The sequence below is a fragment of the Nipponia nippon genome, unplaced genomic scaffold (genome assembly GCF_047370975.1).
Source record: "Nipponia nippon isolate SJK-2023a ecotype South Korea unplaced genomic scaffold, ASM4737097v1 scaffold_2, whole genome shotgun sequence".
Lineage (NCBI taxonomy): Eukaryota > Metazoa > Chordata > Aves > Pelecaniformes > Threskiornithidae > Nipponia > Nipponia nippon.
The window spans coordinates 1658962-1672473 of NW_028262336.1; the positions used below are offsets into that span (position 1 = coordinate 1658962).

The 13512-nt window shown below is 43.6% G+C and overlaps 1 protein-coding gene across 1 annotated transcript in view; it reads right to left on the minus strand.

Annotated features, from left to right (window-relative positions):
- The window catches only part of CASR (calcium sensing receptor), an 82041-nt gene that overhangs the window by 37230 nt on the left and 31299 nt on the right, over nt 1-13512 (minus strand). Inside the window, exon 2 of the mRNA XM_087757428.1 lies at nt 7323-7768. Within this exon, the coding sequence (XP_087613554.1) occupies nt 7323-7507 (185 nt within the window). The 5' untranslated portion in view covers nt 7508-7768. The remainder of the gene's footprint in view (nt 1-7322; nt 7769-13512) is intronic.

Below are 13512 nucleotides of genomic sequence, written 5' to 3' on the forward strand. Positions count from 1 at the left end.
GAAGCTGCCACCTTTTAGGGTAATTCAGCTGGAACGGCAGAATCTTTCGTGAAGTGAAACCTGCCCTTCCTTGTAAAGCACTATAGGGCAGGACAGCACTTAGTTTGCTGTTTTGTGTTGAGCTGTGACTGGAAACGAGAAAGCGTCAAAGCTGTTATGCTCGAGATCCACTGGGAAAACTGACGGGCCCCAGCACTGGAAGAGCCTGGGGAAAGAGCCTGCCCAAGAACAGCTTCTATATGAAATGGTAAATTTTAGGTTTCACGAGTGCCATTTTGAAATGCTTTGAGAGATGTTTCCATTACCAAGGTGAAGATTTCTAAAGATAAGCTTCATGACATCACAAGCTTCCAATCTCTGAGATATACGACCTGAACGTTTTTTAATTGTTGGATTAAATGAGTTGCTTGCAAAGTTGATGTTAGCTATGTCTGACTTCTTTAAAGCTGAATGAACGTAGCGACATTACTCCCATTCTAGGAGTTTTATCTGATTTATCTGGGATCAGAACTTCTAAAGATATCACATCTAAGGTGTATCTTTAAGTCTTAAAAACGTCATTTATTCAACTTCATTTCACCTGCTCCAGACATCTTTGGCCAACTTCCAGATAAGGTTCTGCTCTGAGGTTGCACCTCAAAGACCAGACAGCATGGTTTCCTTACAAATCTCTTCAAGTCAAAAAGTTGGAGGCCAATAAAAATCCTAGTTATAATTTATGACCAAAGGGACAGCTAGCTGTTTTAAGATCACCCTTTAGAACACGTGAGTGTGTGTTACAGTTAGAAGGAATTTGGTCATTTGGAATGTTTTTTGCTCTAGTTCCAAACCATGAAGAAGCGAGATGCAATGGGAGAGCTCTGAAATAAAAGGACAAGTCTCCGAGTGCAATAGGCAGCGAGTGTTGTGTACAGAAAAAAAGCTGTGCCAGGCACACCACGCTGCCTGACGTGGTCAGTAATGCTCGCTGGGAGGGATGACAGCAAGGAGGGGTTCTGTGACGCTTCTTTTTAAAAAGCTAAATATGTTTACAAATATTTTTAATTAAAATGAAAATAGGATTTGAAGCAAGGAACTATATTCAGGCTCCTCATGTAAAAGAGAAAAATCTGAAAGCATTTTCTATATTTAAAGGGAAGACTACTGAGAAGCTGGCAAGTTCAAAGGTACCACTATACCACTGTGAAAAGCTTCACACATTTGAGTACGTGTAAAAGTAAATTTAAGCCTGCTCACATTAAATTGCGCTGGTGGAGTATGACACGGAATTATTTTGCCTGCTTGGCAGCAATTTGGCTTAATTTTTTTTAAATGCAGCAAGGCGGTATCTTCAAAAGCAGTGAGAACTGGACTGTCTTCCCTTTGGCTTCAGAGCATGTGTTTGCCATTTCATTCAGTAGATGCAGACTAAAGCCCACGATGCACAATTGCTTTTATTTTCCTTTCTGACATATGCTCCTGATGAATGTTTATTTACAGCATAAGGCCTGTACTTCAGGTACCTGAGTTTGGATTGGTTTTGTTTTGGAAGGGAAAGGAGGGCATGGGGTGTTTTCTGGGAGACTCCAAAATGTCTTTGAAATGCTTTTGATAATTTACCTCACACTAGCCTGGGCAGGAGACCTGTGGTTCTTTTCAGTTGCATCTCTGCTGATAGCAGCATCGGCAGATCAGGGGAAGAGGATCAGATGGCATGGAGACAAGCACACCTTGCTCCGTCTTCTCTAATACCTGATAGAGCTTCAGACAAGGTCTCATTTTGTTAACTGATACTGTCTTGTATCAGTACTGTAACACAGATATGGTCAGATGAAGGCAGTGCCACTAAACTGGTCTAAATGAAGCAAGATTTCATGATTCCTTCAATCCTGGTGAATGGAAATTGTGCGGGTAAATTCTCTCCCACTGTACTGTAAGACCCCAGCAAGGAGCTGCAGGCAGGTTCCTTTTGGCTTGGTGTGTACATGACTGATGGGTAAGAACAGCCTTTGAACCTGGCAGCAGGTTACACCGGCCCAGCTGACCTCCTGTGCTATGCTGCTGCTGTGCCGAATATGACTACTCGCTGCAATGTTCTATCAACCACGCAGAAATCTGACCGGTAACTTCCCTGAAGAAACTGCAAAGGTTTTGCTAACAGAAGCAAACTTTTCATTAGATTTCCAGAAGCTTTAGATAGCCACTGATATTTTCTTGGTGGAAAATAAGCAGCCTCCAAAACTTATTTTCTGCCGTATTACTTTACAGATACGTTGGCCTGGTCTTGTATTTTAACATTTCTGAGATGTGGTGCTATGAAAAGCGGTCATTAAGCTCTAAATGAGAGTTTAATGTAAATAATTCAGTGCCCAAAGGTGTAGACAGGAATTTTTATTTATAGTCAGTTCTTTAAATGTTTCTCCTCTGACGCCTGTTCTCCCACCTGCCAGAGGACGCAACCCACTGATCTTTCTGTTCCCAGGCAGGAGCACAAACAGGGAGAGATCAATCAGAAGCAATTCCTCCACAAATCCTCATTTTAATTGTCACTTCTGCAGGGGACAGATTATCTTTGCAGCTGCCCAGTTTGCTAGACAGTCAACTCGCAAGACCTCACTGATTCCTGCAGGTTTCTTTCTAGTTGGTGTGTCTGTCAAGGGGTGCTGAGGACGGCTTAAATGTCCATGTTATAAAGCAAGGGTATGTAAATTAAGGGACATAAGCTCACTGCATAGTTTTAGCTCCCCATAGCTCCATCCCCTCTTTGTTTGCTTGTTTGTTTGTCTGGTTTGGTTTGAACAACTCAGACTGTCTGGATCCAGCAGGGAAATGAGTCTTGATCCCTGTTGGTCTTCATAAAGTAATAATTCACAGCCTCATGTGAATTCCTGACCTTCATTTATCAGAACTTGCAAGGCACTGAACTAAAAGCAATAGAACATGAAGGAAAAGAAGGAGAATAACGTGAAAGCTGTAAACGCAGCTTTCATTTACCCTCCCACATCCAACAGGTACTTTTATTCAAGAATGGTGGCAAAGCCTGCATACGCCTCTTGGCTCACGCCAGTACTCCTCTTTCTCTAGTGGTTGTATGCACATACTAATTTCTCTGTCCTCTGTGGATTTCCAGTACATTAATTACATGTTATTGCTGCTACTACCACTGCTATTACTAAGCTATGCAAAGGGGAGACCTTCAGTCGTTTGTCGGATTCCTGTAGTCAGTAGGTATAACGAGTTGCTTACTACCCTCAGAAGTTAGGGCTATGGGTAAGGGGAATTATGCAGACGAGAGAAAATTTTAAAAAATAAAAAATTAGAATTCAGAAGACGGGTGGAAGAGAAAGAGGAAAAGAAAATAATTTGGTCTCAAGGAGGAAGTTTTAAATATCGTGTTATCCATTCAGTTCTGCAGTGGGATTAGCAAAGACATCCACAAGGGGCAGAATTAAAATTCTCTGTTCTCTCTGGCAGCCACGCAGACTCAGCGAGCTAAAGCATCCCCGAGCCGCGCTCTGTGAAGTCCTGCGCTATGACACGGGGACGAGGTCTCACCACAGCTTCACAGCCTGAAAGCTATGTGTCACACTGTGGGACCTTGGGTAGACTGCTGATCAAAATACAGGGAATATGCGTTAAAAATGATGACCTAGTGACACCATGCTGGCAACACTGTATGTGTTCTGTGTACTGTGCTCAGTAAAGATACGTCCTCACTGCAAACAGCTCATTACAGTAAGAGGGATCCATGGGTACCACCCATCTGTGCAACAATGCTAGCAATAACGATACCGCCACCTTCACTACTGCTGATCTACCTGAAATCAAGAAAGGATGGAGAAATCGGGCCCCTGTGGGTGCTGACAGGGAATGGGGGTCAGGGACTGCTTGTGCCGTGCTCAGCCTCTGCCTCCACTGCACACGTCAGATATGCATCAGCAGATGTTATAAGGAAAGCTGCTGCAACACCACCTGAGGCATACAAAGACAGAAGGTGTATTTATACCAAATGCAGGATACTTGATTGCTTAAACAGTAAGCCATGTAAGTATTTCTAAAATACAGGAAAGAAAATTGCTCTCACTTTCCATCTGACATTTGCTGTGGCAAAATCAGGAGTAAGTTTTCACTTTAGACTCTACAACTCAGTGCTTAAAGCATGAAGATGAATTTTCAGTAGAATCAGCACAAAAAGAACAGAGAACAGATCGTTACTGCGCCCTTGTCCTTCCGCTGCTGAGTTATGTATATAGTTTTCCAAATAATCGTGTGCAAGGTATGCACAGTAGGTTCAGGCCGGTACGTACGATGAGCTGGGGAGAAAGGTGCCGTGCCGCAAGAGTATGAAGAGTGTGAAAACTGAAAAAGTGGAGAGAAAACTGTCCTACCCATTTTGAGAAGCCCTGTTTGGGAGCATAGGTATGGCACTGAACACAGCTAAATGTGTGGGAAGATGTCCAAACAGCACAGATCAGGTTGAACGGTCCTCAAAAGAAAGGAAAGCCACATTATCTTAAATTGTTTGATACTGAACTCCAGAAGAAAGAGGGGCAAACCACCCACAGGGTTTCAGTGGGACCCTTAGGCCTTTTCTTGTCTCAAAGCAAGGAGCTTTTCATATGGTCTGATGACTTGTTGCTGTTGCTGCCGAATTGAGGAGTATGAGGAAAGAGAGAGGATGCCCGCATACTCCTACACTGACCTGGCTCTAATTTTCTTATGCGATATGAGACACATTTTCCTATCTAGTAAGGAGATTAAAAGCTGTACACAGCCATCTAAAAAGAGTATAAAAACTGATTTGCCTCAGCTTTGAAAAGATACAGCAGCACTGGAGAAGGCTCAGAGAAAGGCAACAAGGGCAGTCAAAGGTATGGAACAGATGCAGCACCTTTGGTTTGATGAGGTACAGCCATGCTTACGGTCTTCTAGTGGATTTCCCACCCTGTAAAAGTTTTTGACGCTACAAGATTGGGGAGATTTTACTTTGGAAAGAAACTAGAGCCTATCTTTTTTTTTTCTCCTTCTCCCCAGAAAATATGAGTTCACTCATTCCAGACTAGCCACCTGCCCAGAACTGAGGAAACTCAAATGTGATATGAAGGACTCATGACTTGAAGAATGTATTGGGCTCTTCGAGTCAGCATGTACAACCCTGCCCCAAGCTACTACCTAATCATGGAGTCCAAAAAGGACCACTATGGTTGTGTTGTGAGATCTCTGTACAAGTCCAGTCAGAGGAATTTTCTGACTTTAATTCTGCTTAAAATAGAAAAGTGGTTTCAGGAAAAATATCTGCTTTCAATTTAACGTGTACCAATAACAAGGAAAACACCATAGCACATAAACTGTCCCATGGATTAATTATCTTCATCAAGAAAATCTAATGACCAGTCTCAAAACGTCTTCCCAACCCAATCTCTTTTGAATTAAACCTTTCCTGGAAATGGACATTTTCTGATAAAGACATGTGCAACGAAGGAGCTTCCAGTCATCTCGGGTCCAATCACCCCCTTGTTCCTGTTGTAGTTGCTATTACCTTTGCAGCTAGATCTCTGCCTCTCATTAAGTATTCTCTCTCCATTTGCATTATACTACCAAGGAACAATTTATCCAGCTCCCTGAAGGAGTGTGGCAAGGTGGCACAAATGTCTCTTCAGTCAACTCCTCTCTTTTGTACCTGCAACTTCTTGGTGCAGGACTAAGAGGAACACAGATTTTACCCAGGCAAATTGCAGGTGGAGGATGCCTTTTAGCAGATCAAATGCCACCCAGACGGATCTCCCACTGTGTCCTTAAAACAGCTGGTCTGGCTTTTCCGGATTTGCCCGTTGTTTGCAGTGCTACCTCATAAACAAATCTTTTGGCAAGCACACACTTGTAGTACTTGTGGGGGAACAGTCTCCTGTGATTCGTTCTAATAACGTGACGATGTGAAGGGAGTCTCTGAGGCTGACCCAGCGCTGACAGAAATGAAAGCTATGCTCAGTTTGCAAATATCTGCGCTGTCCTGCCTGCCACCTGGAGCAGCTGAAGAAGACCACAGAGCTGAAAACATCCATTGCTTTTCAGCGTTCCACTTGTGAAATGCCGCATTTGAGAGAGAAAAAAAATGCTGAAAATCTGGCAGAGCTTCTTGCTCCATGAAGCGGACATTTCACATACATTTAGTTCATGACTTTCTTGTGCATGCACAGAAGAAGCCAAAAGAAACTCTGCTTAATTACACTTCTTTCTGCGTGCTCGCTATGAGACCATCTGGGGATGATCTCATAACCTAGATGGATGTGTCCTGCTCAGTGTCCCAGCGGGAAACCACACCTGGAATCTGTAAGCATAGCAGGAAGGCTGTCAGCCATTCTTCATTACCATCCGCAACAAAACCGTACTAGATCCCCAGTCTAGGATGAGAGGTCCAAATAATGCCAGATATACAATTTTTCATGTATGATTACAGAAGAGGACCTGTAACACTGAAGTGTTTTCCCATGCATGGTCACGACAAAATTCCACATCAATTTCTTCTATTTTGTCTATATGACATTTCAGTTGCAATCAGTTTCTGTCACACTTCACGTGTGTTATGTGCAGGGTTGTAAGGTTAAAAATTCCTCATGTTTCATCATGAAAATGGCTACACTTTAATAATAAGATACTTTGTTTTCATGTGCATTTCTCCCTCCAGGCTTAATTGCCAAAGACTTAAGACAAAACCTATATGCACTGTTTACGCAGAAGAAAAGGACTTTGGGTGAGGAAAGCCTGGGCAAGGAGTTCAAGTCTGGGACTTTGTAAAGGTCCTAAAGAGATATCTATGTGTTCAGTGGCATTTTTCAAAAGCAGTGACCTCTCTCACTTTCACCTATTCACTTGTTCAGGCAATTAAACAGTTTGTAAAAGTCTTAGAAGATGAGAGGCAGAACTGGGGAGAAAAAAAAAAAACCAAAATTTGATTTCTAAGCTATTCTGCTATGCATGACTGTAATCAAATGAACTTAAGGACACACTATGGGTTATTTTCCATCCTTCTGCTAGGAATGCTGATTTTCAGGTACTATTCAAATGTCCACTGTGAATGGCCAGACAGATTCATAGTTTTGGCAGCTTTTGGTAATACAAGGATTGCCCTCTTTCACTGCCCAGGTATTACTTATGTTACTGTTTAACATACGCACTTCCTGCCTGTACACACCTGTTTTATTCCGGTATTTACACCATACTTTCCCGTTGCCTTTACCAGCATCAGATTACAGCCTGTATTTACACAGCGTACAGCATGTCACCTGCAGCCAAGAAGGGCAAGACTCCCTCACCAAAACTTTTTTTTTCTTTTCGTGGCTTACCTTATACACTCCACTGATTCTGGTCTTGATTTTAGATCCTGGTCTTTAGCAGCCACTCCAAAATGAATGGGGAACAATCCTCCGAGAATAATGTCTCCCTTCTTCTGTGCCCGTTGGTTTGGCCCATAGGCAGCTGTGTTCCAGGTAAATAGCAAAAGAATCAAGCAGCAGCTATATAAAGTCATTGTTCCTCTTTTCACCAGGGGGTTATAGGATGCAAAATTGGAAAAGGTGATGTAAGAAAGCAGATGTCGTAATGTCTAAGCTTTTCCTTTCCTTAATACAGCACAGAGAGGATTTGGGACACATGTCTGCAGGGAGATAAGCAACAGGGTGGGAGCCACAGTGCTGGTGTTTCTCCTTCTGTCTTCTCCATTGCAAAACAACAATTCAGCCGTCCTTCTTTCTTCATAACCAAAGCATTATGGAGAGCCCATCTCCGAGAACTGCAAAAGAAAGACAAGACAAGTCATCCCAGCTACACACCAGGACCCCACGCTGCCACGGCGGTTCTGCATCGTCCCATCAACTTCTTAGTATGCCCCCGTGGCCACCCGCACCCAACAACCTGCGCAGGACACATGCCAACTTTGACAGAGTAAGTCAGACACCCCAGTGGTGCCAGCCACACCTCCTCAAACAAGTCTCGTGGATTCTCTTGGATGCCTAATTCTCTATCACATGTTTGAGGTGGGTGTCTTCCCACCATCTTCCTATGGTTCTGCATGACTCTGGTCACAGGAGACCCTCTAAAACTTGCGATCAGACCTCCATGAACAGAGCACACTGTGAGAGACTTGGATGGGCAGGTGGGGAATAAGGAAGCACTGAATGCAGTAAGCATCAAACCTTTCTCTTAAGAAAAGAACTATGATAATCTTTTTGGTGTCGGTCCATCCCCTCCTTTCCCTTGATCGTCCTTAACTCTCTGGTTTGAACTTATCCTTGCTAAAAACGAAACAAGGTCCCAAGAAAGACTTCTTTCACATTTAAAGTGAGGATGACTTCCAGAGAAGCATTTGAAACCAAGATACTTCTCCACAATGAATCATGAAGGCTTGAAGGTTCAGCGATCATGTCATTGCAAGCTTAGCTGTCAAGTTTTGAAGGCTGCATCCTGGGGATGAGAAATATTGCAGCTTCTCTGTGCTCAATACATTTTCACTGCAGCACATCTACAGGCCTGCCAAATGAAGAACTAACTTAATTATGGCATATGAAAATGGCTACGGCTACAGGGGAGGAGGTATCACAAGAAGATCGGAATAAACAGCTCTTCAGTCTATTTGCAATAGGTCTAAAAGCTAGTAGTAAAAATCTGAAGTTAGTCCAATTCAGAATAGAAGCTAGGCATACGTTGCTAAACCTGAGGACAGTTAATTTCTGAAGTAACTCATCAAGAGTTTTCAAGTGTTGAGAACCTTTTTATGAGGATGACTTATTATGTGCTAAATGTACCTAGACAGAGTTGACCTCCATCTAGGTCAAAAAAGGAGATCCTGCAGGGAAACACTGTGATCATGGGGTTCTTCTAGCAGCCAGCCCTAATGATTATGCATGCTGCAGGATCACCAAGCATTTGGACATATTTCACACATTTTTGTTAAAATGAAGGTCCAGACACAGCAGTCAATGGGAGAAGAGGGACAAAGCTCACATCATTCTCATGCCTCTGCAGCCAACACACTTAGACAGCTGGGCATACGCTGCACTTCTCTGTGGTGGGTCCACTCTAAACTATTCTTTGGTACTGGCTTGAACAAGCACATTTTGATTGGCAAGGGCAATCAAATCTTTGCCTAGATACGTCTAGGCAAACAATTTTGTACCAGGAAATGTGGAGTCACACTGGAAGATTTTGTAGGAATATACTGGCTTTCACATGAAAAAAACAGGTATTTCATGTTCGCAGTGGCCAAGTGACTCAATCCAAAGTCAGAAACTCCCATTTTGACAAACTTGACTGCTAGATCCCTACTGCTGAGTGGGCATTTCAACCCTATCCTCAAAATCTGAAACACGGACACAAAATGTCCAGCTGCTGCTGACACTGGCAGTCAGAAAACACTCTGGGACATTCCTCTGGCAAGCAACTGGAGTTATGTCACGCTGCTCTAGCCAGGATGCAATATCGTCTATCGCTTGTGAGCGCGTTGTCTTGACATCTGACCGGTACCTTTTACTGGCAAGCCTCTGGTGTTGGCATGTGGCCCTTTGACAGCGGGATGACAGAACTTTACCCAGAGCCACGACTAGCAGGTGGCAGAGCAGTGCAACAAGTGAGTGTGTGGAAAACTGTCCCTGAGTTTTTGGGTTTGCATTTCCCCTGGCAGATGGACGGTGGCTGTTGCTTCTTTGGTGCCCAACACAAAAAGGAAGGAAACACTTTGCCACGTTTCAGGTAGGGAAAGGTCATCTTCCTCCCGCCACTTATGGATTCAAAAAATATATGAAAAAGCATATCAGATGCTTTCTAGGCTGATGTTGTCTCTCTTCCTGGCAGAGGTTAAGTCTGCCAGGTCCTATGGGATGAACTACTGAAAGGCAAACAATCATTGCAGTCAACTGCAGACTCTTTCCATTCCCTCCTGGTTCACAAAGCCCTCCTGCTATCTGATGCCCCATGGAAATATCTACAGTCATCTACAGAATGGGCGTCTGGTCTTGTGGCAGGAAGAAAGACATGTGGTCTGCCTGCTGCAGAAGACGGCTTTACACCATGACCCGCTGCCTTGACACATAGCTAGCCTCCCTGTGCACGCAGCCAGACAGCTGGTGAATGAGCAGCCAGTTCAGTGCTTCAGAAGCGCATCAAGTTTATTGCAGATGGGGAGGTCAAGTATAGCATGCATGCTCTCTACATCTGCTCACAGCCCGCTCCCTGCCCAAGTGAGAGGACCACTTGGGAAAGTTTCCACCTACATGGAGAACCGTGGCCAGAGCATCCTTGCTGCTACTCTGCCTGCCCTTTTTCCCCAGCACTGCTCAGATCAGGCAGCAAAGAGACACAGTCAAACTATTCTACTATTGTCAGTCTGTTCCTTGCTGCTGTCTTTCCAAGGGCACCTTCCCAACACTGGGTAAGCTGATAGCAGAGGATCCCTGAGAAAAAGAGTGGTCTGCTCCCCAGCTGAATCACTTTGCTTGTTTTGCAGTCTGCTCTTCAACCATGTCCAAGAGTGTGTAGGGCCCTCATGAACTGCTCTGGAGCCTGCAAATGGTCTGTGAGAGACTGAGGCTGACAAGTGAGGTCTACCACCTGAGCTCTGGTCCAGCTGGTCCCCGTGTGACACATCCCAGTGGAGCACGGCGCCTCTGGTGCAGCTGATTGCACTTCCCTCCTTGCCTGCTTCATTTATCTATCTGGGTAGGTACATCTCCCACTTAACCACCATTTCTGTCCGGCACAGGCATGAAAAGCTATGCTGGGAGCTTCTGTTCTTAGAAGCAACTATCAGTTGAACAAAATATTTTTATACTCATTTTGATTCACTTCTGTGGATGTTCCAGAATGAGCAGTCACAAGAAAATCAGTAACAACAGGTCAAAATTGGGTCCTCTTCTGGACAATTCAGTAGGGACCCTTGTTCTGTAAGAAATAGCAGCCAAAAAGTAAGTAAATGCTCTCTTGGGTTGCAAACTGAGATTAAAAACAGGGAAGTAATGCAGCAGTATTATTAAAGTCAATTTAAATATGCCTGAAGATGATGTTGGCTCAGATACCCCTGTCCCAGTGTAGCATATAGCACATACGAAAGCAGCTCAGAAAGCCAGCAAAAAAGTTGTGTGTCCAGGAGAGATTTCATGGTTAGAAAGGTTGGCACTGTTTAATTTAAGAAAGGATACGATGGAAAGGGAAGAGAAGAAAAGATCTGAAATGATAAACAGTATCTGGAGCCTCAGGCAAGAGGTATCAGTTAAGAGGTCATGGCGGACACATGTGGGCAAAGGGAAAGAAGAGCAACCTGGAGCTTTGGCCAGTGGCCACTTTCTGTGGGGAGCCCCCTGCCCGTGTCTGCTAGAGTGCAAGGGGGTCCAGGGGAGCTGGCATCTCTGGCACAGCAGCCGTGCTAGGGCAGAGCATTCTTGTTCAGATAGCACCAGGTCTGAGGATAGTATGAATAAAATGCTGCTAATCACATCTGGTAAGGCATGGACAAAACATGCTGTGCCCAGACCAAGAGCAGGCTGGGGGTCCCTCCTGGGCTGAGGAGTCACCCCAACCAGCAATGGAGCCTTCCGGGAGAACAGGGAAGAGACCTAGGAGAGGGAAACGAGAGGAAGAGGGGTCTGATTTTTCATTTCTTCAGTAGTAAAAAAAAAAAAAGGAAGGAAAAAAGCTGATAGAGCGTACTGAGGTGAGGGCCAGCAGAGGTGGGGCCTTGCAGACCCAGTACTTAGAGCAAGACGTTTGAAGCAGGGAGCAGTAAATTTTGAAGAGTGGCTGCAAAGAGATGGGATGGTCTGACTACTGCTATTTAGCCTAGGGCACCCCTTCCCCTGCCTCCCTCCCCGCTGGCAAAGAGGCCTGGGGAACCGCATCCTCCGCCGGGGCAGAGGCGGAGGTGGCCAGCAATGGGGTCCCTGAGCCTGGGCAGGGAGCTGTGCGTGGGACCTGGCCAAGGTGGGATGGCATCAGCGACCTCCCCATCTGCTCGGGGAAGAGGGCGAGCTCGAGACCACAGTCTGCTGATTTTTTCCTCTGTTTTTCTGCTTTTCCTTTAGTAAGGCCTTCTTTTACCTTCAGGGTTCTTTGCTTATGAAAAAGGAAACAGTTTTCATTATGAACAGGTAGACAATGTAATTTAGTTTGCTGGGATGCTATGGAGGGGTTTGAGCTGATGCTACTGAATATTTAGGAACCACTCTTTGGCACCAGACAGTACGTGGCTCAAGTATTAAATGTAGAAAAAGTAAATTCACATTCTTATTTCTCTTTTCTCACAGTAGGCAAAGTTGAAAGACCTAAACTGGTAAAACAGGGATCATTTTAAAACAGCATTTACAGCACTCAGTATTCCAAGATGTCATTCAAGAGCATGACAAGGGATTAGACAATGAAAACAAAGTTATTCGTTCATGGTATAGGGTAATACTTGGTATCCCCCTGAATAATTTGGAACTAGCTATTCTCAGGGACAGGATACAGAATTGAAATAATATTAGAGGCGCTGTCTGTGAACAAGATGGGCTTGTTATAAATATATATAATATATATATTTATATATATAATATATAAAACACATCCTTGAGGTAGCAAACAAGAGGGATAAAATGTCCAAAGATGCACTGGCACAAAATGATATCCAGAAAAAGCAAAACTGAGTGTATGCAGCTCCTTGTAAATCTCAGTGTCGAAATTTACAACTCTCCATACTTAAATACCAGCTATACCTGGGACACCAAGTACCTCAAACTCATTTAATAGGAGACACAGGTCTCCCAGCTGCTTTCAAGTGCCCTCCATGCCCGAGTTTGAAAATATTTGAAGATACTGATTTCCTGATGAACAGTTATTAGCTTTCTGCCCATACTCCAAGTTAATATCCTCTAGTATCATCTTTTGTTGCGGCAAATCTTCCTTCAGTTCTCTTTTCTTTAATTGGATTACGATTATGAGCCTCTTCCTTATTAAAGGAAAGCGTTACGCAGCCAAAGATTGAATTACCTGCTAACGCATGCCTGAAGACATAAAACTTAGCAAAATATAGGTGGAAATTGTACTACTAACAGAACAAATTACTGTGGTCCTGCAGTTTTCAGCTAATAAATTAAAAAGATTAAATTAACAAGCAACTGAATTAAGAAGGAAGCCTGGAATCCATTCCTTTGCAAATATTTTTACATTTAAAACATTATTTAGTATTAGCACATAAATTCTTTGATTATAAGCTCTTCAGTGCAGAACACCTATTCCCTGTACATATATTCAACAAATACAATTCCATAAGATTTCTTTTGCAAGAAAAATATAAAAAATAAGTATTGTCATTTCCATTTTTTGTTTACACAGCCCTATTTTTAATCCCCCTCCCTTCTTTTTAAATATTCTTTAATTTTGTTTTCCACTCTGTTTTGTAACTATCACACGTTTTGATTTTGAACTCTCTTGGAAGTGGAAGCAAAGTAGCAGCTATCTCACCTAAACTTCAGTGGAGGAACCTGAAGTGGTTTCAGGAACAGGGGGAGA